General features: G+C 52.7%; 1 protein-coding gene across 3 annotated transcripts; it reads right to left on the minus strand.

The window, feature by feature from the left end:
* Positions 1-589: 589 nt before the first annotated feature.
* On the minus strand, positions 590-20,255 carry GATA3 (GATA binding protein 3). 3 transcript variants are annotated; one of them, XM_004281706.4, is made up of 6 exons: positions 20,023-20,255; positions 18,961-19,587; positions 16,012-16,548; positions 10,819-10,964; positions 6,167-6,292; positions 590-1,838 (listed from the first exon to the last, which is right to left on the minus strand). In XM_004281706.4, exons 2-6 carry the CDS (start codon positions 19,199-19,201, stop codon positions 1,554-1,556), a joined length of 1,335 nt encoding a protein of 444 aa, XP_004281754.1. In that variant the 5' UTR covers positions 19,202-19,587; positions 20,023-20,255; the 3' UTR covers positions 590-1,553. The 3 variants fall into 3 exon arrangements, with proteins under 3 accessions (XP_004281754.1, XP_004281755.1, XP_033265078.1); XM_004281707.4 differs by having other exon boundaries at positions 10,819-10,961; positions 20,023-20,248; XM_033409187.2 differs by lacking the exon at positions 20,023-20,255 and adding an exon at positions 19,709-19,987.
* Between the last annotated feature and the right edge of the window lie 6,402 nt (positions 20,256-26,657).

A 26,657-nucleotide genomic window follows, 5' to 3' on the forward strand; every position in this document is an offset into this window, starting at 1 on the left:
TCCAGCAACTGCAAATCCGCCCGAGAATCCCAACGAGGAAATCTTCCTGTTTCTCCTGCTAGAAGATCGTCTCCTTGAGGCTAGACAAGGAGGAGGGAACGGCAGCTCAGAGAGGACCACAGAACCTACTCCAGCCTGGGCATGCCTTCCTCTGCGCTGCATCCCATAAGCCCCAAAGATCCCCAGTTTCCCAAATGAATTGATGTTGACTATCTGGGGTTTGCCTTATCTCCTAGTGAATAACTGAACAAGTTTGGGCTTTGTTATTTTGTTTTGTTTCGTTTAAACTCCTTTTGCTTCAATTAGCTAGAGCTACCAGATTTTAGAAGAGCTTGGCCACCACTCTTGATACCATGTTATGTGGTTGTTTTTAAATCTTTTAACTTATTATCTTTTTATATTATTATTCCAACAGACTGCACGAAAGGCAGTGATCACTAACACAGAACACAACAGGTGCTAACATTCAGCCCGGTTGCTCTCAGAACCCGGGCTGTCGGGCCCGAGCCGCTGACATGCACGCGGGTAGCTCATACACTGCTACCCTCATAGCACAGGCTGCAGGAGAAGTGACAAAGGACAGATGCTCTTGTACCCTTAGAAGCTATTTAATAAATATCATTGAGGAACAAAAAGGAAAAACAAAATCAGCCCTGTGGAGCACAACCGCCTTAGGTCAACTGAACGTCATCTAGTTTATTCAACCAAAAATTGAGAGAGAAGGAAAATATTAAAACGGAAACACACACACACAAAAAAAGCAGTTCTTAACACTAGCAGGAAATAAATTTGTACAACCATTCAGTCTGTATAATATGATGAAATAAATCTACAACTTCTCTTACTTTGGTGCTTTGAATTATACATACAAACGACAATTACAGGGACTTGTTCACAAAGCATGGAGGCCTAGGAAAGTCTAACTGAACCCTCCATGGCAATCTGGGAGTGTAACGCGTTGCCCGGAGTGATAGAATTTCCTACGCAGAGGCCCACAGCTTTGAACGAATGATTCGCCTACAACATTTTTCTTTTTTTTTTTCCTTTTTTTTTTTTTTTCTTTTAATGCATCAAACTGTGACCAGGAAAAGGAAACAAAACTGGTAGTTTGTCCATTTGGATATCAGAACTAGTTTCTTCTTAATTTCCACACTTTATTTTCTTCCATCGTCCTTAAAATGCATGGCGTCCTTCGTGCCTTCCTGACAGAGGCGATAAAGTCTTCTTCTTCCAATGTACAGTATTTCTTACAATATAAGTTATATGCAATGTTTAGCAATTTTTTTTTTTTTCACAGCACTAGAGAGACCCTGTTCAATAGGGAATATGAGTCTGAATGGCTTATTCACAAATGGTATCCAGATTCAGGGAGTGAGAACACAGACACCACAGCGGGCTCCTCTGTCCAAGTGGCAAACATCGTGTTGCTTTCTGCCTGCAAAAACATATAGATCCATCGGGTTTCGGTTTCATGATACTGCTCCTGCAAAAATGCATGTAGAAGGGGCTGGAGGGACTCTCGCCTGGAGATCTTTGAGCATCGAGCAGGGACCCTAACCCATGGCGGTGACCATACTGGAAGGGTGGTGAGGTCCGAAGGAGAGGCTGGAGGGCGGGTGCATCGGCGTGGGCGTGGTCAGCATGTGGCTGGAGTGGCTGAAGGGTGAGATGTGACTGAGGGAAGACATGTGTCTGGAGAGGGCGGCGGGGTTGAACGAGCTGCTCTTGGGGAAGTCCTCCAGCGTGTCGTGCACCTTTTTGCACTTTTTGGATTTGCTAGACATTTTTCGGTTTCTGGTCTGGATGCCTTCCTTCTTCATAGTCAGGGGTCTGTTAATCTAAACAGAGATCAATTTTTTTTTTTTTTTACTTTATTTGGCTGGCTCTGAAATAGTGCAGACTTTCACACCCCAACCCGGGTTCCTCTGACTGCCCCATATCGGGGATCTGCTTTCAGGAGGCCCCTTCCTCCCCACCTTCCTGCCTCCTTCCCAGGGACCCAGAGTCCTGCAGGCTAGGCTTCTGCGGCGGGGGTCTGTCAGCCTCTATCAATTTCAGAAACCAAGAGGCCATAGGTAAGGTGTTCCAAGCAGGGCTTATTCATTACATTCATCTGCATCAATCATTTGGGGGAAAGTTTGCCTCAGGGAACTTTCTGTCTCCAAGGACCATATTCTAGAGACCCACCCAAGATGGTTGTATTTCTCTGCTAACTAAAATATAATAATAACTTGTCTTCTTCCATTAGAATGACCTTAGACTACTTCATGAGCATGGAGGCCATGGAGGGGTTTTCAAGGGGGGAAATAATATCTTGTCTACTGGTCCAAAATCTGTGTTAGGACTGTGCAAGGCAATCGATCTTAAGTGTCTGTCTCTGCCTTGAGAAGCTAGGACTGCTTCCCTCTTCAAAGTCATGTCTGGTTGTCTCTCTTCTGACGAACTTCTCTAAACAAGAGGTGCTGTAAAGTCTTCCCCTGAAATGTGTAAGTTCTGGGGTCATAATCTAATACAAAGTGTCTTTCCGAAACATAAGCTCTTGCCCACGTCACAGCCACGGTGATGATTGAAAGTTGCAATTTCTACCTGGTCCTGACTATCCACTTCCTACTAGACAAACAGCAAAACAACCAATCCACGAGAATTTAATACCCACTTACGGGGTACGAAGCCCTGTGCTAGCCTGAAAGCACTCTCCTGCTAAAAACCAAAGGCCAGGCCTGAGATTGAGTAAAGAGACAGAGGCAAGCTCTAGTCTTCCACCCCGTCCCCATCCCCGGGGCAGCAGACCACCGCTCTCTTTCTGATAAGCCTCATGTGTTTTGTTTTGAATACACGTTTGTTTTAGGGGGGTGAGGAGAAGAATCACGAGAGGGGACTTGACAAAGCAAACTGAGATCATTCCCCACGAGGAGTCAGAATCAGATTGACCTCAATAGCGGCCATCTGCCCCGTAGAGCAAACCAACCACACATCTGGCCGTGTTTCTGGGGAAATGGGCAAAGGGACTCAGAGAGGGAAGGTCAGGGTCTCAGTCACTCCTGACTGCTTGGGAAACAAACAACTCCTTCCTCCAGGGTCCTCAAGGGTGGAGGAAGAGAAGATTTCATGGCTCTAGGACCTGCCTGTTTGCTCCAAAGGCTAGAAAGGGATAGTTAAAGGAAGAAAGAATCTAGCAGCCAAGAAGGCCAGGCTCCGACAACACTACTGGTAGCAGCAAACCCACAGCTTCCTGGGCCTGAGCTGGTCACCCGGAGAGGGGTACAGAACCACTCCATGGGACGGACATCTGCCTTCCCCCTTGTGCAGGAAGGCCACGTGAGTGACGACAGAGGACCTAAAAGGTCATTGCCCAAAGAACATCTCAGGGTTCCTTCCTCAAAGTCATAATCAAGATAAAGATGCAGCCCACAGAGGCGATAGGAATCTACTGTCACATCGAATCTCCCCCAAGATACTGCCTAGACACATGGCTCTTTACGCTGATATCTAGATATACAGAGCCAGGTATCTAAATATAATATCTAGTTACACAGATAGACACACAAAGCCAGATAACTAGTCGCAACACTGATACTGAGATAGGTAGTTATCTACACACCTAGATAAGAAAACAGGAACTAACTTAGGTCGTGCATGGTATCTCGATGGGCAGAACAAAACACAACAAGAGGAGAATGTTAATAGATTATTATCTCTTATTGTTAAATACACAACAAATCCGCCTCCTTCTGTGAATTCTTACTAAACCAGAGAAGGCAGAACCGCTCTGGAGGATGAGCACGTTTCTATCTCCCAGCCACTGGGGCCCAACCATGAAGTCGGGAGCTAATTTAGAATAGGGTGGGAGTGAGGAGTGAAGAAGGTTCCTTGACCTGTCTTTGATTTAATGAGAAATTCGTATTCTTCAGAAACAGATATTTTTTTAGATTGGACACAATTGAGAGCCTATCTCACTGCGGCTGAGTAGTCAAAGGAATTCATAGCTCGTTCGTTGCTCATAATTCCTATACTTCTGTGGAAGTAGGAAGGAAGTATATACACACACACAATGCATTACTTTGAACAGAACTTTGGTACATTCTAAAATGAGAAGGTGCTTACTCTCCTCTGTTCCCTATTAGTCCTGAGGTTACTGATCTCCCCGCAAGGCCTTTCGCAATTCAGAAATCCATCCTGGCTTCTACTTCTACTTCATCAGCCATGTTCCTTACTTCTCTGAGTCATCATTTCTTCAAGTAAAAGGGAAATCAAAATAATTTCTGCCCTGTCTACATCATGGGACTCTTTGAGGCTCACATGTAATCAAGTAACATGAAAGTTCTTTGCAAAACCATACATTACAACCCCCAAATCATGTGATCGGCTGTACCAACCACTGGGTAGCTCATAAACCTGAAAGGCCCCAAATCGTCCAGATTTTAATCACAAATCTGCTTCTCTCCACAGCAGTGAGTAAGGAAATTCCCCAAAGTGAAAACGGGCCTGGGGTTTCATTGCTGATAAATGTACACAGACCACAGTCTGAGGATGTGTGGGAGAGAAACGATGGATTGTAGTAAGAGCCCCGTTCCGTCAGCGCCGGGCCCCTCCTCTCGAGAGCGGACGGCATATGGACAGGGAGGTGAGTGTTACGGGGGTCCCCAGGAATCAAATCAACTCATTCCCAAGAAGCATAAAAGGACTAGCTGCTGGGGTCACCCTGGGAAGTTCTCCTGTGGTTCAAAAACGCTAACCAAAAAAGCTTCCTCCCCAATTCCCAGGTGTTTTTGGGAAAGATGCGTTGACTGGCAGAATGGTTCTGAGCAAAGCCCTCCGCCTTTCCCCATTCGCTCCCAGACATTACCAAAATCAGACTGGTCAAGAGACTTCAGGAGAACCAGACAGAGCCAGAGAGATGATGTGAGAGAGACAGGGAAAGACAGACAGAGACAGACAGACAGAGACAAAATTCTTTCTCTGGGATCAACATAAACTTCTGGCCTCATAAGGGTCATGGCCTGTCAGCAAGAGTTGTTGCAGGGGAAAAAAAAAAAAATAGCTGAAATTTTTTTTTAAAGGTAAACATATTGCAAAATGGGAGGACCCCCAAATTGAAAGATTAAAAATGACACAGCCAGGGCTTCCCTGGTGGCGCAGTGGTTGAGAGTCCGCCTGCCAATGCAGGGGACACGGGTTCGTGTCCCGGTTTGGGAAGATCCCACATGCCACGGAGCGGCTGGGCCCGTGAGCCATGGCCGCTGAGCGCGCGTCCGGAGCCTGTGCTCCGCAGCGGGAGAGGCCACAACAGTGAGAGGCCTGCGTACCGCAAAAAAAAAAAAAAAAATGACACAGCCAAACCCATGTGACTGACTGACAATTATCATTCTGCTAATGTGATCTAGAAGGAGAAAAGCATTCTTTTCCCTGGTAAGGATAACCTCCGTCGGCTGCTTTGCAAGAGTTCTCCTGGTGAGGACAAACTCAGCAGATGAAATCTCTCATCTCGCATCTTTTATTCAGAGAATCCGTTTAAAATTCACCAAGGCTCTTTACCCCTCAGTAACTGAATCGCCCTGAACTCCTGTGCCGTGCATTACAATCCTATTTACCTTTCTCTTTTCACTGGCTCATTCTCTTTTTTTTTTTTGCAAAACGTTTAAAAACTCAAGGAAACATCAAAATATGACTGGTGACTTTGGTTTTTCCAAGAGAAAGATTTTTCTCCCCTTAAAAACCCAGACCAGGCCCACCATGCATACTGTTTCCAATACAAACTAAGGGGCTGGGTCATCTGCTTCAGAGTCTTCAATCTCAGCAAGGCTACGCTGTGCCGAGTCCCTTCCTACACTGGGTCCTATTGCAGTGCCTTTTCTGAGCCTTGTCATTGGGCGATTCAAATGGATAACCAACAAGGACCTACTGTAGAGCACAGGGAACTCTACTCAGTATTCTGTAATAACCTAGATGGATAAAGAATCTGAAAAAGAATAGATATAGTATAGGTATAACTGAACCACTTTTGCTGTACACCTGAAACTAACACAACATTGTAAATCAACTATACTCCAGTAAAATTCTTTTTTAAAAAACTCAGAAAGGGGACCAGGGAAGGGGGATGCTGGGCACTGGGCCTCATCCGAAGGGGGCCATTCCGGGAGGAGGGGCGGGTCCCCGGGACACTTACATTGTGCAGCTTGTAGTACAGCCCGCAGGCATTGCAGACAGGGTCTCCATTGGCATTTCTTCTCCAGAGAGTCGTGGTTGTGGTTTGACAGTTTGCACAGGACGTACCTGCCCTTCTTGCTGCTGACTGGGGAGCGGGAAGAGAGGGGAGGATAAAAATCAAAACAAGTGTTAAATGGGTTTGCAGAGCTACGGAGACCAACTCAAAAAAAATTATCACTGAAATCAAAACTAGCAAGTGGCCCACATGAAAGTAATAAAGATCCCCAAAACCTGCATCTAGAAGAAGCATGAAGCCAATCCACTGGCATAGGAGCAGGTCAGACCATAGTCTGGTGGTCAGCACATATCCTGCTGTCCCCTGGGGAAGGATTCGGGAGGATGAGAAAGCCGACATCACCTCACCGACATAATGAGCCCCCCTCCCTCCCCCCAAAGTTTTCCAGATGTTTCATTTTTATGGGTAGCAATTTTGAATTAACCAGACTCGTTTGGGTACCAGGCTCTCAGTGGCTTCCTCTGCCAGGCCTACAGGCGCTTTTTTTCAAGAGCAACTGCCCAGAAAAGCAGTTCTCAGCAAGGATACTGGTCATCACAATAGACCAAAAGCCAAGGAAGAACAAACCCAAGCATCAAAAGCGCTTTCTAGATCCCAAATAAAGAAACGCTGGATGATAAGGAGGGCAGAGTGCTGACAGAATGAGAGAACGTCTGCGCATGTGTGGCTGGCACCCACGGGATGGGCCACGGAGAAAGCACCAAGCCAGACATCCTAACTGAACAAGACCTCAGCCAATTTGCAGGCATCCTAACTGTGCACGGCCCACGCTTTCAGATTTGGTCACTCGTGGTGACAGCCATCTTCATTCTCTTTAGGTGGCTTTCAGTTAGTGAGACAAACTGAGAGGAACAAGGAATTTTGCAATCCACCAGGAACACTGGCCCCGCTCCTAACTTCATTTCATTTCACCCTCTTGAAAGTAGGTGCTTCCTATCTGCTGTTCACAGAGCAAAATGGTTACAGGTCAGATGTCAGCCCCAAGCTGAATTTTCATTATTTGATTGTGTCACTGCCCTCATTTCCTTTAAAAGGGAGATTTTTCTTTCACTTTTCGGCGCACTTAAATGTAGAAGGGGACTATTTCCTATGTCCATACGTTAAAAAAGAAAACTTAAGCTCAAAAACTTTTGAAAGGAAATGAGGTTGGGTCACTTGTAACCATATATCTCTCATCTCCTCACACCCCCTTGCAACATAAAAAGAAAATTTCAACTGCAAAATTATTTCGGTCCCTGGGACTCAAAAATATTATCAAAGGCAAGAGAAGGAGTAAGAATTCAGCTGGTGGGCTTCCCTGGTGGCACAGTGGTTGAGAGTCCGCCTGCCGATGCAGGGGACACGGGTTCGTGCCCTGGTCTGGGAAGATGCCACATGCCGCGGAGTGGCTGGGCCCGTGAGCCATGGCCGCTGAGCCTGCGCGTCCGGAGCCTGTGCTCCGCAACGGGAGAGGCCACAACAGTGAGAGGCCCGCGTACCGCAAAAAAAAAAAAAGAATTCATCTGGTCTTTATCTGTGATCAAGAAAACTCTGGCATGGTTATGAAAGCACAGAACGAAAGGACAGGGATCAGGGTGTGCTTTTCCCTCAGTATTTTATCCAGCAAGAAGTTGGGCCAAACACCCGAAGAGGTCAGATGTTGAAAACCCACTGGCAATTCTGAATGAACCAAGCTGATTCCTTTCCTTTCAAAGCTACTCAATTGTTCCACAGAGATGCTGCCCCTTCCCACAGGTTTAAATAGCAGAGCTGTGGCTTTTTTCATTTGTTTGTTTGTTTTTAGTAATTCTTAGTTTCTGCGTCCTGAGGAACTAGAAAGGAAAAACAGCTCTTCTCCCTCATAACTGAGAAGGTTCTACTTTTGAGTTGTCCATTTGGAAAATAATTCACCGCAGTCCAAGGGTGCTGTCTCTTATCCCACATGCCTCTGGTCCACCTGCCTTTATGAAACATGATAATTTAAGACTTAACCATTGCTCTTGTGTACTCTTGGGAGGAAAACGATATATGAAATTGGTGCTTAAGGATTTTGACAACTACATTATCATGTGATTATTATTATAGTCCTGGACTGGTCTTCCCCCTTTAAAAGAAATACTTGGATATAATAGACTAATATCTACGCAAGTGCCGGATTTCCCGGCCCAACAACTGAGAAGGGATGGTACAAGTGCTCAATGCCAACCGATAAAATAAGAGTTCCAAATAACCATGCTCATGGTGCAGCCCTTTGCAGTGTATTGAAGGTAACATGAATCCAAACAGGCTTAGACTTTATGAGGATTTATACAGAACCTCTAAAAGTCACAGTTTGGGTCACTAGCAGAAGACAAAGTACATTAATAAAGCAAGCTAGTTGTGAGACTTATGAAAATCTTGCAACACTAGGAAAACAATTCTATGGGTCTTCCCTTCTATTTCCTGCACGAGTTCATTCAGTGTTAGATATGCATCTATGGAAGAGCTGACTACACAGAGGGGGCAGGCGGGGTGGTCTTCAGCAAGTCTGCAAGTGTGCAAAAGCAGCAAACTGGAGAGACAGAGCAGGGAAGGAGGAACAGGAAATGTAGGAAAGAACAAAAAGAAAGTTCTAGATATTCAGAAGTCAAATACATCTAAGGGCTAAAAAGATACGTATATGTATCCTGAATGGGCCCCGAGTATCTCTCTGGAGCATGTGAATTCTATGGAACTAAAAATAAAAAAACACCCGGAAGAGATGAGTAAGAAAGAGAAGGCAGCTTCACATGTGACGGCGAAGAAACTCTAGAATTAAAAGTAATTATTACTCAGAGTTCTAGAGATTTCTTATGAAAGGTGAATGAAGACAAAATTATGTAGAATGCAAGTCCAGCCCTCCTGTACGATCTACCCAGACAGAAGAAACCCCAAGAAAATGTCAAATGTACTCTTGCTTATCAACCAGACAACTACGGGGTCTGACACTTTACTGACACTTTACTGCTCTCTTTTTCCTTCTTTACTTTTACATTAAAAAAAAAAAGTCCAATTATAATGGTACCATGACTTATTTTAACAAGAAGTTTTTTGTTGTTAGTTTTCTTTCTTTTGTTTTCCTTTCCTTTTCTTTTTTTCTCTTTTTTTTTTTTTTTTCCTAAGGCCAGGTTTTGAGTGATTCAGAACATTCTTTTGTGGTGCGATCATATTCATTCTGTGCTAACATCTCCAGCCATTTTTTTTTTTTTCAAACACGTCTTGTTCTGATACGTTCAAACATCTTGATGTTTAAGTTGGGGAAGCTGAGTTGTTGTTTATGAGTTATCTCCAGAGCTCAGATATCCGGCAGCTTTTTCCTAGGAAGTTAGCTTTGCACATGAGAGAAAGGAAAAAAAAAAAAGTACCAAAGAGCATGGGGACAAGTCGGGGGAAGGTTGAGAGAGCTGGAGAAAGGGGCAAAGATCAGAAAGAATAAAGCCTAGAGACCTAGGATTGCCAAAAATTAAAGTCACGTGGGCACTGCCATCCCTAGAAAGATTTTCCTTCTTCTGAAGAGGATGTGAAAGGTGTTGATTTGCACTAACATCGGATGGAGAAGACAAATGATTCTTTAAAAAGAATGCAGAGGATTGGGGAAGGGTCCACCTTAGAATCTGAGGGATGCGGCTTCATCCATTAATTTGCATGGGGAAATTCCCCTCCTCCCCTCTCTACTTGGTGAATCACCACAAAAAGCATTTTGATCTCTTGACTGTGGTTACAGTTATCATTTGCCAAGCCTGCTTTTATTTGTCTGTTACATACACTTGCTATTCAATCTGGCCTGAGATTCCAAAGACAAGTTTGCAAATGAACCTCTCAGGCTAGTTTTCCTTATAAATGCTTGCCAGGGCCAGGTTTTCTCAAGTATTCCTAGGGGTCAAGACGTTTAAGAAGGGGACAAAGAGGGGGGAGAGAGGAAACTATCACCCGACCGGCAGGAGTTCAAAGGGAAAATAAGACCAGACACTAGGGGAGACCAAGAAGCAGGACAGGAATCGCAGTTTTCCCCACAGGAATTACCTGTGGCAATTCCTCAATTCTTCGGACCAAGGAAGAAGAAAAACTCCACTGAGCCCAATGGCCGCTGTTTGTGAAATTCAGTTAATTAGCCCTGGCCCATGAGATCTCATCCGTGGCACTAAGGCAACACTGAGACTGTAATTACTTCCTAGGAGCCCACTTGTATGACTTCAGAAACAAGTTCTGGGTGGCACCTGGGACACTCCATCCCCGTACTGAATTCCTCTGTGAAACCGTGACTATCAATGCATCTTAAATCAGTCACCCTGGTCCTGTGAAAGCAATCATTCTATCAGTGAAGACGTTTAAGATTTGATAACCCAGAAGTGATCATCCTTAAAAATGTGATAAGTGACTTAAGAACCATGGAGGGGGAGAAAGGCGGGGGCGGGGGGCCCTTTCTGTATATGTAATTTGCAAAAAAGAAAACAAAGAAGAAAAAAGAAAACTATCCCAAGCGAGCTGATTTTGAGCCGTCCTGCCAATTTCCAGCAGAAAGCCCTTCTTCCTGAAGAGAGGAACTTAAAGACACAAAACGGAGAGTGTCGGGCCAGTGCTTCCCTAGGACAACTCACCAGCCTTCGCTTGGGTTTGATGAGGGGCCGGTTCTGTCCGTTCATCTTGTGGTAGAGCCCACAGGCGTTGCACAGGTAATGCCCTGTTCCATCTCGACGCCACAGCGGGGTGGACGTTGCCCCACAGTTCACACACTCCCTGCCTTCTGAAAACAAGATCACACATAAGTCACTTATGGAAGGAAGACACACAGAAAAGCTGTCAGCAGAATTAGGCAATGAAAGTTCAATGGAGAACTTCTTCTCTATCTCTTTTTTCCTCTTTTGGGGAACTTGCCCAGCTCCCTTGAAGGTGGCTCCTGAGTTGAAAAGAGTTACTGTGTGACACTTTCATGGTCTAACCATTCCCCGTGGACACACACACACACAGCTCCCAGCCCAAGAAACAGCACAGGAATCAGTAGCAGCAGAACCTCGTCCTGGGCCTGCCTGACTTGACGGGGAAGGTCAGGCAGAGCCAAGGAGGAAGGCGAATTTCAACTTGAAACAGTTCCCTGAGAAAACCCTGAGCCCCGGTCGATGGCGAAAGCACAACATTCCATTCGCTTCCCTCGGACGAAAACAAAGATGATCCATTATCGTCACCAGCTCTGTCTATGCGGATTGATTAAATAATGAAGATTAGGATGGGGCCAAAGGAGAGATTCATCGATAGCGAGATGGAGAAACAGATAATCAACAGATGAACAGATGGATCAATCGGCTGATTGATTTGAGCACCGAGGGCCTTAGATTTTACTTCCAATAAAACTGTAAAATGTCCCCGGCTGGCAAGGAATAGATGAAGACCCAGCAGGGTCCACTCATTCATTCCCCCATCATCTTTTTTACTCTCTAGAAAAAACCCAAGGTTTTCTGTGGTTTCCCAGCCACTGAGACCCCAGTCTGAAGGTTGGAGGGAAACGCAGAGCAGTCTGGAAGGCAAGGAAGCTGGAGATGCGGAGGGAGGGAAACAGAACGAGGGGAAGCGCTGGGAGGGGCAGAGTCAGGAGAAGGGGCCAGTTTATGGGGGGAGGGCAGGGGGGAGGCCCTTGGGTTGTGGCTCATTAACCAAGACTTGCCTGCAGTCGCTCTTTTTCCAAAAAAAACAAACAAACAAAATCAACAGAAAACCGGCCAGGCCGGGTTGAAACAGCACTCACTCCCGGGGCTGGAGAGTGGCGGGGACCCACCTCGAGAGCGAAAGCCCCGGGAGAGAATCCCGCCAGATACCATTTTAGGAGGAGGGGAGTTTGCTCACAGAGTTCTTCTCAACTTCCCCGAGAGGAAGAAGGACAGGACGGTTTCTGGGAGAACCTGCCCCGCTCCTGGGGGACCTCGTTCTCCTGGCGAGGACGCACCAGCCTCACTGCCAACCGAGAGGGACCCAGGAGGAGCCCCCAACCCTGCAGGGCCAGTGGCTTCAGCAGAGCTGGTGCCCCCCAGAAGAGGAGTCAGGAAAGGGTCTTTAGGGTGCTGGGAAGGGGCTCGGGGATGGTAGGGGAGAAAGATGAGCCCCTACCAGTTGTTTTAAGAGATTCATCAGCTGACCCCAGGCTACCAGGAAGACGGGGTGGAGGAAGGGAACCCGCAGGCAGGACGCTTGGGAATCTTGACTCCCCACGAGGAGGGCAAGGCCAGCCCAGGGCCCGGGGACCCCCAGACCAAGTATGAGGGTGGCAAGGAATTTACACCCCTGAGCCTGGGCTTTTCTCCAGGGACAGGCTCTCAAAAAAAAAAGAAAAAAAATGTTAAGGAGTTGAGAGATTTCAATTTCTTGCTCCAAATTCCAAAAGTTCTTAACCCGGGGTCTACAGAGAGCCTTCCAAGCACCCCTGAGATTATCCCCAGAAACGTGGCCCTCACGGGCCAGGAGCATTTGCTAGGCATCCAGCAGCTCTGAGTAGGCTCTGGGCTGAATCACATCCAGGTTCCTCTGCTTTGGGGTCACAAGCCTTCGGGACGTGGCTGCTGAAGGTGGGAGAGGCACGGGGGGAGGAGAGGGCGAGTGGGTGAGGAGGTGTGGCCGCAGGCATAGCCAGGGCCCCCGCAGTGCTCGTGCCCCCGGTGGGCGCTGTGTCAGCCTCTTCTGGGGACACTGGCCAGGCCTGGCACGCTCCCCATCCTGTGCAGACAGGGGCCTCGGGCTCCTAGCCGTTTTGTCCCTGACCTCTGGGGGTTTTCTCGGGCTCCCAGTCCCCTGCATCCCCAGCAGCTCGGGCTGGACTGCCCGCTCCTGGGCACCTGGGCCAGGGGATCTCCCTGCCTGACACGATTAGTCTGATTTCCTTTCCTTTGTCAGCCAGTGGGGAGAATAACAGCTTCCTTTTCCGAGGGACCTTGAAAGCCAGCAACAGTTGCTTCTCCAGCAATTGCACATTAGAGCAATTTTCTGTCTTGATTCACTCGGCAAGTTTGTGATTGCCTTGCGTGGCTTTTTCTTATTTTATTTTATTTTTTTTCTCTCCTTGTTGCCTCTCATCTGTGACTTCAGCAAACAAGCAGTTTTCCTAACGGAGGCCCTGACTGTCTCCTGCTTTCTTTCTCCTCGCTCACCGCCTGCTGTGAGCTGCTCAGACAGACACCTCGCTCTTAGGTGACAACCACAGCGCCGGGAGGCCTCCTCACGCTCAACAGCCATTTTCAAACACCCCTTGGCCTCCGACTGAAATCCTGAAACTGAGGCCGGACTGAAGGAGTAGGGAGGCTGCAGAGAAAAAGGGGGAGCTGGATGCCCACGGTGGAGGGGGTGGGAGCTAAGAAATGGTCCCCCCCCCACACACACACAAAAGGCTTGGTGTCTTGTTTGCAAAGACACATCTCAGCCCGGACAGCCCGGGCGTTAAAAAAGCAATAGGTGCTCTAAACCACAACTCAACCGTTTCTCCAAAATGCGACAACCCTCCCTTCTCTGGGCTCCTCCTTCAGACGATAGCAAAGAAGAGGTTAAAGAAAAAAAAAAAAAAAACAGAAAAGCAACCACTAAAACCAAGAGAATCCCCTTCTCAGGAATTCCCACTCCTTCCACCCTCTTCACGGAGCCTCGAAACCTGCCCTGCGCGCTCCACGTTCCCGAAAGTCCCAGCTCCCTCGCCGCCCAATTGTGTTGCTCTGGGTTTTTCTGACTGTGAGAAAGGAATAAGGAGGAGGAAGTCAAAAGCCAAATTTAAACCGGCTCCTCTCCTCTCCAAAAAAAATAAAAGAAAATAGGTATACAGGTACCCCTGGTTCTGGTTTAGGGAAACCACAGCCCTCGCCCTCGCCCCTCCCCCCTCCCCAAATGTCCCGGTCTCCAGGGAAGACACAGAAAAGCCAGGCAAACCCGAAGGCAGAAGGTGTGCCCGATGGAGGGGGAGAGATCACATGCGGAAATGAGGGCAGAAGACGAGAGGCATTTGGAAAAGTCACTCTGGCCCCTCCCTACACAAACCACCACCCCAGCCTCAGACACCACGATCTGGCCCCCAACTTCTTAGCCCTACCAGAAAAGAGAACTTTCCCCCAAAAAATCCCACCCCGACTTCAAAATGGACAGGTTGTTCTCTTACTGCCATCAGCCTCGGAGCCTTGATCGAGCCCCCTCCGCCCCGCCCCCGCTTTTGTGACCAGATCTGTACCCCGCTTCCCGGGGACCCTCCACTCGCCGAGGCAGCCAGGCCACTTTCCTGCCCTGTGCTCCCTTCCTCTTGCTTTCTCTTCAGCTCCACCAGCGAGCCTACCTCCCTCTCCCTCTGCCGACTTTCATGTACTGAACACGCAGGTCTGAGTTTTCTGTCAGCCTAACCGCATCCGGGCTCTATTAAAGTTCCTGGCTCGGGATAAACAATGCAACTGTCGCGTGCAGCAGTCTGAAAATAATTGGATTAGCTAAAACATATCAACTAAATAGAGACAGTCCTGCCCAGGCAGTCGGAGTGAATGTCACCCTGGAAAAAAACCCTGGAAACTGATCTCATGGTCACTGGGCACCCAGAGCCCTCCCTCGGAAGTTTTCTAAACCCCGGTTTTGCAGGCTCTGTTTCAAGACCGGTTGTCTCATCCAGCAAAGACAAGTGATTTCCACCACTTCTGTGTATACAGAGTCTCTACAGAGAGAGAGTAGAGGGTACCCAGTTGGGACAGACCAGGACAGAGACTGTCCACCCTGAAATGGACACCCCCAAGGAGACATGCCAATCTTCCCCAAACCATCTCAAAAAATACAGTGAAATCTCATCTCGGAGACTCCCCGACTCTGTTTCAGCTGCTTCGACATTGGTGGTGGATTATTTTATTTTTAAAGCAGAAATACTTTGTGCGGGTTTTCCTGTTTCTTTTCATGCCAGCCTCTACACCAAGAGAATAAAAATGCGGCTCGCTTTTAGCTGGGGTGTGCTTTTCTGAGAGAAGATGGGCAGAGGAAGCAGAGACACACCTGGGGAATCTTTTTCCATCCTTCCTAACCCCTCTGGCTTCAGATCAGTCAGGGAGTAGCTCGTAAGACGCCTTCCTTCCCTGCCTGAGCTCCCAGCACTGGAAGATATTGCAGTTAACTAGCCCTTCTGACTTCCACTGAACTGCCTCCCCAGGGCAGAGCCCACCTCTCTACCCAGAAGTCAGGATGGGAGACTTCTTTTCCACGCAGAGAATGTGTGTCCTGTCTTTGCCACGGTCCCGCCCCCGGCGAAAAATATACACACGCTTTATTTATACATGTCTGTGTAAAGGGCTGTCCTCTGGTGACTGTATGACCCCCTCTGAGCTGAGCGGAGGAGAACGGTCAGGATGTAGAGGCCAGGGGGGTCAGAGGAGGGACCTGTGTTTGTTTGGGTTTCAGGAGGTTTCGTTTTTAGCACTAAACACTAAAGATGTATTCCCTCCCCTTCCATTTGCGCTTGGAAACTGACTAAAGGTTACTGCCAGCACCCAGAAGTTCCCTGGCAGGACAGGCAGGAGATGGGGGTTTGTTTTTGTTTGTCTTTTTCCTTCCCCAGCTCTTGCGGGTGGCTTTTTAAATCAGATCTCACTTGCCCTCTGCTCTGAAGACAGGAATGAGAGAGGACACACCTCATTCTTTCCCCACTGGAAGAATGGGAAGATATTAAATCTTTGAAGGGTCTGAACGGCCACCCAGCCCCCGGGAGGGGCTGGAGAGCACGCTCTAGTCCCTGTCCCGGATTTTGGAGCAGGGAGGGGGGCGAGGGGAAAGGTCTCGAGGGGAGAGAACGTTCCTACCTGTGCTGGATCTGGCCTTGGGCCTCGACTTGCATCCGAAGCCGGTGGGGGAGCCCCCGAGCAGGCTGCTGGGCGGGAAGAGTCCGGAGCTGTACTCGGGAACGTAGGGCGGGTAGGTGGTGATGGGGTGGTGGGCTGAGGCCGCCGCCCCTCCCAGGGTGGTCATGCTGCTGCGGGGATGCGCCGACTCGAGCTTCATGCTGTCGGGCAGAGGCACCTGGTACTTGATGCACTCCTTCTCGTCCTGGCGGCCCGAGCCGGCTGAGCCCGGGGTGGACAGGGACGGGTCCGGGGAGACGTCCTTCGGCGGGGTGGGTGGAAAGGTGAAGAGATGCGGGCTGGAGTGGCCCGCCGACAGGGACGAGGACGAGGCTGGGGGGTAGACCGACAGGGGCCCCGGGGAGCCGTGGTGGATGGACGTCTTGGAGAAGGGGCTGAGGTTCCAGGGCGAAGCGGTGTGGTGGCTGCCCAGCGCCTTGCCGCCGTCCAGCCAGGGCAGGGATCCGTGCAGCAGAGGCGGCCGGCACACCTGGCTCCCTGCGTGGGTAAAGGCGAAGGCCCGCGAGAGAGACAGGCGAGTGAGAGTAGCCCCCAGAGGCCTTCAGGCACCTGGGCATCCTCCCCCTCCACCCCAGCCTCCCTGGCAAGACAATTCCCACACAGACCGGCCCTCACACTCCCTGATCTTGGGGGCCCCAGCAGTACCTGGGCCAACACACCCGCTTCACCCCTATCTCCCCACCAATGTCCCATCAAATCCAGGGAATTAAGGGCCTGTGTCTGACGCCCAAGGGGTGCTGCCATGGAGCGAGAAGGGCCCTGGCTTCCTTGGCCTCTCCAGATACACTTTCTGAGTCACAGCCCTGAGGTCCCTCTCTGGAACCTGACTTGATTTATTGGTTTCCTTCAATGGCCCAGCGGCCCCCAGCCCAGACCTAATCCCAGGCAGCCTGATAAGAGGGTGGGCTGGGAAGGATGAGGCCTGAAGGGGAGAGCCACACAACCGCTCAAAGCCAGGAGAACACACGGACCCTAAGAGAGGCCCAGCTGCAGAGCCGGCTCCCCAGGCCCAGAGCAGGGAGAGGGCCTGAAAGAGAGGAGAGGGAGCATTTTAGGGTTACTTGCACGTAACCCCACTTCACTGCTTGCTCGGAATTGGCCCGGCCTGGAATGGGATTTGCAGGGAAGTGAACCGCTCAGGCTGTCGGAGAAAGTTTCCAAGCCTGGACTCTGGGATGGTACTTCTATCTGCCGTTCTCACCCTCCCAGATCCTACTGGAAAAAAATAAAACGGGCCCATATGCCCCCAGAGTTGTGACTCCACCCGTGCAATACGTGAATTTTCACCTGAGCCCCTGAGACACAAAAAATTCCAGTTTCAGTGTCTATTTCACTCACACACACAGTAAACAGAGCTGTCGTTTGAAATGCAGAGTTTTAAGGCAGCTGTAACTCAGACCAGAAGAGGCTCTGAGAGGGGTAAGTTTAAACGGCAAGTACAAATCCACACACTTATTGATCTTTTAATCCAGTACCTGTCTCAGCGTTTGACATTCTATTTAACCATTAAGAACAATACCGAAACTAAAATCTTAAGAGAAAGGAAGGGGAGGGGAGTCGAGGGGGAAGGAGAGCTCTCCGCACACCAAGGGTCAAGCTTCACATTATGCAGGAAGTAGTATAGTAAATAATATTAAGGCTGCATCTACCGCACTTCCACTTAACTGCTGATCTGCACAGGACAAGAGCAAAGAGCGCCCCATCCGCAGAAACAATTGTTTGAAACCTGGTGACAGCAGGGAGGAGAACGCCTGCTGCCCTAGGGGCTCTGTCATCGGCCCCAGCCCCAGGATCTAAGTCGGGGAACCAAGGCAGACCTCAACTGAGATGGCCTCACAGCCCCTCTGTCTGAAATGTTGCCATTTCTTCTTTGGGAACATGCTTACAGATGCAAAGCCTTAAAAGCCTTTTCCCACCAACTACATGGGGCTGGGTTTCTCTCTACCATTTCAGAACTCTCCTGAATTCCTCAAGGTGAAAGAGAAAGAAAAAAAGAAAAGAAAGAAAGAAAAGAAAAGGCAACTGGAATCGCTCCTCCATAAAAGGAAACCCTGATGGATCCCAAATCTTCTTTGGGAGCCTAATGGGTCTGTTGTAGGGCCGAAGGAGACAGCAAGGCAAGAGTTGCGGGGAGCAGGCAATGAGGCAACCAAAAAGTGTAGACGGAGGAAAATTCCGTGCAGCCGGGAATCTAGGAAACCCCAAATGTCTCAAACTTAAGACGGGAGTCTTTCCACCAAAACCCGGTCAAAGCACCAGACTTCCCTTCCTCAGAGCCTAGAGGTAGGAGATGTGTCTAAAAACCAAATGCACTAGCTTTGGGGAAAGGCCGAAACACAGAGGTGGGAATAAATACGTTTCTCTGGCCTTTCTGGAAATGTGCCGGAGAAACATACCGAGGCACGCCGGCAGAAGCCCCAGAGAGAGAACCAGGGGATAACCGGGGGAGCGAAGCCCCTAGAAAGAACCCAGCCCCAGCCAGGTTTAGCCGGCACCGGATGCCCGGTCGGGGGAGCGGTGGCTGGTGGAGGCAGAGGCTCGGCTCCCCGCGCCCGGGATCTCCGAGGCCCCCGAACCAGCGGCCGCGCGGGGAGAGAGGGCTGCAGCGCGGCGCCCGCCAGGTGAGCGCCAGGCCCAGGGGACCGCAGTCGCGCAGAGGCGCCTGCTGCGACTGTTTTGAAAAACAGACTCTCGCGACGATCGAGACGCCTTCCTTGCCCATTTCCGGGCCCCAGTTTTTGTTGTTGTTGTCGTTGTTGTTTTAATGAAGCAGCAACGGCACTTGGGGGCTTTGGCCGGGTATCCCCACCCCCCGGTCCCTCCCTGCCTCTCCGACCCGAGAGAGCCGGTACAGCTGGGCGGAGGTCCCCGCACCCGGGGCGGACTCACCGTGGTGGGTCGGAGGGTACCTCTGCACGGTGGCCCTCACCGAGTTTCCGTAGTAGGACGGGACGTGGTTGCCTTGACCGTCGATGTTAAAAAGTACATCCACCTCCTCCGGCAGGGGGTACTGCGCCGGGTCCATGTAGGAGTGGCCGAGGCCTGGGTGGTGCGTGTCCGGATGCTGCCCGTTGAGGACCGCGGGGTGGTGGTGGCTCACCCAGCGCGGCTGGTCCGCCGTCACCTCCATGGCCCCGGCTGCGCTCTCGCCCTCTCGCCGGGCCCGGAACCCGCGCGCTGAGAGGGAGGGCGGTCGGGCTGGGAGGTCGGGGGCTACGAGGCTCTGCAGGTGCTCCTGCCGTCGGAGGGGCGGGGGTCGTTTAAAGATTTTTCAGTTGGGAAATGGGAAAGCTAGGAAGGAAAGGTGAGCAAATCAGATTTTTGTTTTTAAATCTTTGCGGGGTAGTTTAGCGAAAAGAAGAGAAAGAAAAAAGAAATTCCAAAAATTAGATATGGGAGTATAAAGGGGGACCAAATTGTAAAAGGGGGGCGAAGACTGGCTGGAATTCTGCAAGTGAGGCTCCTCTGCACCGGGGGCTACTCGGCGGCTCCAAGACTGAGTCTCTCTCGGGTCACCTGCAAAGGAGAGAAGGGGAGACCTGGATGAGGTCCTAAGTGCTTAGCACCTGAGTTTATGAAGTGGCACCACCTCCCCCCGAGCCGCCCGGCCCCGCGCCCGCGCCCCCGGGACACGCACCCACGACGCACACACGCGCGCACACGCGCACGCCCCCTCCGGAGGTCGGAAAACCGGGAGGCAGCGGGGGACTGAATGACTCCCAAATACATCCCCAGCAGCCCGGCTCTCCCGGGAACCCGGGACTGACTGAGCGGTTCCAACTTGGACGACAACTCCCTCCCTCCAGGGACCCAGGTCCCAGGACCTACTTTCCAGCCTCCAGAAACTCTCCAAAAGAGGAGGGTTGAGTTTCAGTGTTTTAAAGTCCTCCCAAATGGAGAGAGGAAACAAATCAAACTTAAAAAAAAAAAAAAAAAGTCGCCGGTACCAACCTGGGTAGCGAGGAGCAGAGAGGAGGAGGAGAAGGCGTGTGACCTGGGAGAGCAGAAACTGCCCGGTCAGATTGCGTGGCTCGCTCTGTCTCGCGCTCTCTCCGTCTCTCTCTCTTTTCCTCTCTCTCTCTCTCTCGCTCTCTCAGTATTTTTTTTTTTTTTTTTTTTTACAGGGAATGCATTCTTTCTGAAAGTATCAAGACGGCGCCAGGCAGCTCAGTGTTCGCAGACAGCTGTGGCGCGACGGAACTTAAGGAGGTTCTAGTGTCATCCGCGCCGACGGGGGAGGAGCCTGGCTCTGGCGAGGAGGGGACAGGATCACCAGCACAAGGAAACTGCAACCCAAACCCGCTCAGGACTTCACCGTCCCCCCACCCCCGCCTCTCCTCCCGCCCCTCCACTGACCGGAAAGGGGCGCCGCGGAGGGCGGCCAGGGCGGAGGGGCGGCGGGGAGGGTGGGCGAGGCGCACCCGGGTTCGGGGCGGAGGGGGCGGGCAGGAGGGAATTCGCGCTCTGGCCCTTTAAATGTGGCTCCGGCTCCTGCCAATTCATTCCGGCTCGGTAGGTTATTCCGTGCCGAGGAAACCGGCCTGCCCCATTCATAAAGTTTATTTCTACAGGCGGCCTTTCTTTTTCAGACTTTTTAAATGAGCAAACATTTTTTGCATTCAATCCAGGGTATGGGGTAGTTTATTGATGTGGGGTCTCTGTGCAAGCAAAAGTGATCAGGAAAAACAAAAGTAATGTCAAAGTACTTGGAGATGTGCCTCTCTCACCTAAGGGATTGAGAAACTGGGAAAAAAAAATCTGTCTTTGATTGAAATGTCGGTGATACTTTGGTGGTCGTGGTCAACATTCTCCCAGTCTCTTGCGTTAACAAGCCTCTCGAATGTTTCAGCTGTTGCAGCTGTCCTTTCCAGACCTAATATTTGTAATCAATGTGTGCTTTTTGACTTGAGTGACAATAGTGATGGATGAAAAGGAGAGGGGGCGAGAGGCTCTGTCTCCCCCAGCACAGAGAGAGCGGGTGGGGAGAAAGCGCTCGGGTCTTCACTCCGGTTACCCAACTTTTTCCCTTCTCCCCGCCCAGGGCCCTACTTACTCCCGCTCCCGACGTTTTTCCCCAGCCCCGTCCTCCGACCCCCACCCCGGCCGCCGGGCTGGACAGCGGCGGCCTCCCCCGGGCCCCGCAGAACGCGGGACTCGCCGGGTCCGACCCCGCAGCCCGGAGCTGAGGGAGCGGGTCTCAGAGACGGCCCCGCGAGGGGGGGCGGGGCGCACGGGGCGTGGCCGGGAAGGGGCCAATCAGCGCGCGAGGCTGCGGCCGGCCCGCGATTGGTCGGCCCCGCGGGCTCCAACCTCCCCGGCCTCTCTCGGTGCTTTGAGCCACTGCATCCCCTAGCGGCGCTCAGGCTCCTGCAGCCGCCCGGCCCCAGAACGCGGCCCGGGTGTGCAAGTGACAGGCGGGAAGCGAAGACTCAGGTTCCACCCGTGGCTCACCCCAGGGCAATGTGTGCGAGGAGAGAGTGTGGGTTCTCCCGCAGGCTTTCCCACGGACGGTACTAACAGCTTGATTTGGGGTTTTATTTGAAGGCATTATTCCCTCTTCGCTTCTCTGTCCCATAAAAATTCCCTACAAATACACACACAAAAGTCGACATAGAAGAGACCGTCCCTAAAAGTAAGTTCTGGAGGATTCCTTTCGTGCGGTGAAGGAAAAACATCAATACTCAGCCTTACTTGGTGTGGGGTGTGTGTCCTGCTTTAATGTACAATCCTCGTAGAAAGACTAGTAAATTTTATTGGTAAGAAATGGTGGAAACGTGGGTTCTCCCAACTTGGAATTGGAGTTTCTCTTGAGTCTCCGTCTTCTTAAATCTGATGTTCGTTAGAAACTAGGGTCGAGTTTCTAGATACGGAACAGGAAGAAAATCCCTAAATTAACCCCCCTCCCCCATGTTTCTCCTGAGCCCATTTAGTCCTTGTTTATTAGGGCGGCCCAGTAAAAGAGCATCGATTTTCCTTCATTCCGACCACGTCCCTCTAGGGCTAGTCAAGCTGCCAGCCTCTCCTGCTCACGGCGCTCTGCAAACCTTTTAATTATTTAGTTTCTAACATTCACCGGAAACCGCTCCATAAACAAGGACAGACGAACGCATACGCATTGTTGCTAAAATCCCCGAGATCAAGGATGGCAGCAGAGGCGAAAAAAATGAAAAGAGCATCTTTGCGCGTCGGTCTAAGACCAGGCAACACTAGCCGGACCCCAGTTCAAAGCCACGCGGAAAATCCCAAACGTAGCTCTTTGGTCCTCTACGCCGAGACCTGAAAGCCCGGGAAATAAAAGGGACCCATCCTCGGAGAGAGAAACTGCTGACGCCAGGACTTGAAAATGTTAACTCCCGAGGCTAAGACCGATTTTAAAAGACAAAGAGAAAAATATCTATGAGGAGGCCTTCCGGTGTAGCGGCGCCTCTCTGATAACGCACAAAACTTTTGGGGGGGGCATTATTCATTTTAATTAAATCTTAAGCGCCGAGTCAGGCTGCAGTAGGCTCAAGATTCACCCCCAACCCTTGGAAAAATAAAATATCTTGAAGCCCCTCTTGGTCTGGGTGGTTTGGAACTGGCAGGGAAGGGTGGGGGGCTGCGGCTGGATGCCCCGTGTAATAGAGCCAGCCTGTAGGGGGTATTTAACATTTAATTCCCAGCCGGTCCGCCCCTGTTCCCGGACTGACAGTGGGTAATTGGGAAAGAGGACGTTGCTCTTTTGATGGCCCGCGCCGGCCAGTCTCGCCGACGCCACACTGGGTTTGACGTCACGGGCCCAGCCCCAGAGCCAGGAGCACAGAGCAGGGGGGGAGGGAAAAGGAGAGGAGGGGGATACCGGGGGAGGGAGGGCCGAGGTCGGCCCCGGGACCCAGGGGGAAGGAAGGGGGAAGGGAGCCAGGCCGGAGAGAGGCTGCGGCGCGTGGCCTGAGGCGGAGAGCCTGGCCGCGGGGGTCTGGGCTAGGCCAGGCGCCGGCCTGACCCGCCTCGCCGGCGAATGCAGGCCGGGCTTCCTCCTCCGAGGGAGGGTGGGGGAGGGGAGGGGGCTCGAGGCCCGGCGAAAGGGGGGAAAGGTGGTCCTGAGTCCCCCTCAGCCTTAGCTCGCAAAGCTAATCCTGGCCTCCTGCGGAGACGCCTCAGCGCCCTCCTACAGACCTGAAGGCCCCCCCTACCCAGGACCCCGGGCCGGGCCTGGTCTAGCGAGTCCCCTCTTCTCCCCGGGAGCGGCCGGCGGAGCTCCGGTGGAGGAAGAGAGGTGGAGACCTGGGAGGATGCCGCCGCCGCCGCCGCCGCCGCCGCCGCCGCAGGGCCCCGGGCTCCTGCAGAGCGCGAGGCCTCCCTCACCAGGGTAAGGGGCTGGCCGAGGTCTGGATGCCTGGGACCCTGGGGGCAAGCATCCCGGAGCCGAGCAGGCGACAGCGCAGCCACCGCCCATCCCCCGCCGCCCGGAGCTGGTACCTGGGCTGTGCGTGGGGCGGCTGGAGCGGGTTGGCCTATCTGAAACGGCAGGCCCCGAGGCGGCTGCTTCAGGCGTCAAGTTGAGCGGGGTGTGTGTGCCCTCTTGGGGAAAGGGTAAGAAATGGAGCCTTACTTTCTCTCCTGGGTTGGGGTAAGCTGGGACCCACACACACACACCCCAAACACATGCCCCCCCTGTTCAGGTCCCTCCCACCCGCCCTCCCCGGAGCTCAGAAGCTCTCTTCGGATGCAAGTGGGGAACCCAGTCCCGCAAAGGAACCGGAGCCCGCGGTGCAGAGGGGAGGAGCGTACCCCCAGGCTCACCCCTGGGGTCTCAGGACCCAGAGAGCGGAGATCCACGCGGCCAGCGTCACCCACCCGAGCCTGGCGATAGGCGCGTCCAGGCGAGCTCCGCGGGGCCGAGGTGCCGGGAGAGCGGCCCCGGGCGCCCGCGCGCTGCCCGCCGAGGGTAACCAGAAAAGCCGAGCCTCGGGGTCGAAGTCATAAAGTTACTAATCCCGCGCAGGGGGAGTGAGCGTGCCTCGGGCCGCCTGGGGCGGTCATTTGAGCGTGTTTACTTAAGGACTTTGCAAGCGGAGCGCGCGCGAAATAGTCGGATTTCCAGCGAGGCAGCAAATATTTGCAGGCGGGAGAAAGAAGCGGAGCCGGGCCGCGCCGCCGCGTCCCTCCCACCGGAGCCGCGGCGCCGGCCTGGGCGGACCCGGCCGCGCAGTTAAAGACAGAAATGAAGCCAGGGACCTGCGGGGCTGGGGGCGGGGAGGGCGCAGAGCCACAGCAAAGGCCAGAAATTGGAGCGCGGCCCCGAGGCTCTGGCGAGCTGGGGCTGGAGAAGTCCCTTCCCATTCCAGCTCGATCAATCTTCCTTGGCTGCGATCGGTCAATAAAAATGGTGTGAACCGACCGCGGTCGCTGTGCGTCTGGGGAGGAAGTGGAGGCCAGAGGTGCCGAGGCCGGCGCCGGCGCCGGCGTCCCGCACCAGCCCGGTTCGCGCGCGGGCGGTCTGTAAGCCTCAGGCCGGCAGCCAGTTCGTCGCCGGGAGCCGAGCGCGGCCCGGCGGGGCCTTTAATTGGGTGTCTCCATTTTTATAGTGGCCATTGTTGGAGCAATTAGCGAGAGACAATAAGCGCCAAGAGGCGTTTAATTCGATTCCATGCGCCGGCTGCGGCCGGGACTAGGGCGCTCTGGAAGAAGTGGTTGGCCCGGGAGGGAAGACCTGGTTAAGTGTCGGATCCCTGCCTTGCCGGTTTTGTCTTAGGTGTGGGAGTTCTCAAGGGGCAAGCTGAAAGCGGGGTGAGAGCAACCAGGTCCTGGTCCTGGTCCTGGATGGGGTGGAAACCCGCCCTGGGCCTCGCTAGCCCCGCGGGGCGCCCCCGGAACCGCCGCGCCTGCAGGCAGAACGCGTTCGAGCTGCGGCCACCGCGCGGGTCCCCAGTGCCTGTTAGAGAGAGAAAAGCAGAGAGGACAGGGACGTGGAAACCGGCCTCCTTCCCCCTTAGCCCTGGGTCCCACACCTCGATCACCCGAACTGTCCCAATTTCCTTTCCCATTGGGGGAGGAGGGGCAAAGGAGAGAACCCCCTTCTGGCGCGTACACACCTCCCTCTCCACTGAGCCAGCCTCGCTACCCCCTCCTCTGCCTCGGCCCTTGGATTATGTTACCGTGGCCGGGCGAGGATTTTTACTGGCTACGAGAATAGCACAGGTAAAGCTGTATAAACAGCTCGCTGGCAGCCGGGCGAGAGGGTTACGCCGGGGACACGGCCGGAGGCGCCACCGCCAGGCCCCGGCTGCGCGGGCGAAACGGCGGGGGAGCCCGCTCGGGCGCGGCGTCCCGGCACAGCGCAGGCTACACACATATTCTACTATATCTCTGCAGTTCCCACCCAAGCCCCCTTTCTCTTTCCCGCATGAGTTGAAATGCAGAAAGTGGAGAGCGGAATCACAAGCCGAGGAGAGAGAAGCAGGCAGTGGGCAGTGCTGACTGTTCTGTTCAAAGGAAATACAGCGAGCAGGGAACTTGGGGGGGACGCAGAATAAAGGGGACCCCAAAATTCACAAAGGGAAGATGCTAGAGGTGGAAACGGCAAGGGGGAAACCCGCGGGAACTCAGGCGAAAAGCGCTCTCGGCACGCGCCCAGACCCTCCCGTCTCACACGCCCACCCGCCCAGGCCCAGGGTCTACCTGCCCTGGAAAATGAGGCAGCACTTTGGGGGTGGTATGTGGTTTGATTTCCTTTTTTTTTTCTTTTTTCGCTTATTCACCTATCACCGGTTAAAACTCGGAAGGAAACCCGCTCGGGCCAGGAGGAGCGGCGAGAGACATCGGAGAGGAGATGCCCTCGGAGATTAACCCCTCCCAATCCGCCCCTACCGCCCGGCCGGGCCCTCCAGCTTCAAGGGATCCTGGCCCTCCCTCTGTCGCTACCCTTTTCTCCCCCGTATAGAAAAACCCTGATGGTAGCGAGATAAAAATTGGGTAGGTAAGGGTGTAGCGGAAAGGGGGAGGGGGAGGGAGACGACAGGGGATTTCTGTTTTCGAGTTTAACAATGCACATGTCAGAGGGTTGGCCATGGGGGGAGCCCCGGGGTTGGATAGGGGAGAAAGATTTCCCCTTGAGGGCCAGTTGAAAGGAATGCGAGTCACCCTGGAGGAAGGGGGCCCCTCCGAGCTCTCCCTCCTTCCTGGCTTTGGGCGTCTGGGGGACAGGTGGAGCCGAGAGAGAAGGGAAGGGATGGAGGTGCTCCAGCGGATCCCCGCGGCGTCTCCGCGGCCACAGGCCATCTGTCCCGCCCCAGCGGCACCACTGTCGTAGCAAGCGGCTAGCGGCGCCTCACCCCAGGCTCTTGTCCTGGGGGGGCCTCAGGCCGCACCGCTGAAGCCTCCGGGACGCCCAGGGAAGGGAGCGGCCACCGCAGCCAGGAAAGGAGTCAGCAGTGCGGGATTCACCACGTGAACAACAGGCCCTCGCGTTTTGGGGGCAGGAGGGGTGCACGCGGGGCACCGGCTCCACTCTCCCCTAGCCTCCCAGCGCCCCCGGTTTGTCGCCCGCCACCTCACCGCCGCGCATCTCTAGAGGCCCCAGGCCAGCCCCGAGCCCCAGCGCTCGC

The sequence above is a fragment of the Orcinus orca genome, chromosome 2 (genome assembly GCF_937001465.1).
Source record: "Orcinus orca chromosome 2, mOrcOrc1.1, whole genome shotgun sequence".
Lineage (NCBI taxonomy): Eukaryota > Metazoa > Chordata > Mammalia > Artiodactyla > Delphinidae > Orcinus > Orcinus orca.

Coding starts and splice junctions, on each gene's coding strand:
- GATA3 (XM_004281706.4), bottom strand. CDS start 19,201: ATGGAGGTGACGGCGGACCAGCCGCGCTGGGTGAGCCACCACCACCCC. Junction 6,293..10,818: donor TCAAACCCAAGCGAAGGCTG/GTGAGTTGTCCT, acceptor CCCGCTCCCCAG/TCAGCAGCAAGAAGGGCAGG. Junction 1,839..6,166: donor TGTACTACAAGCTGCACAAT/GTAAGTGTCCCG, acceptor ATCTCTGTTTAG/ATTAACAGACCCCTGACTAT.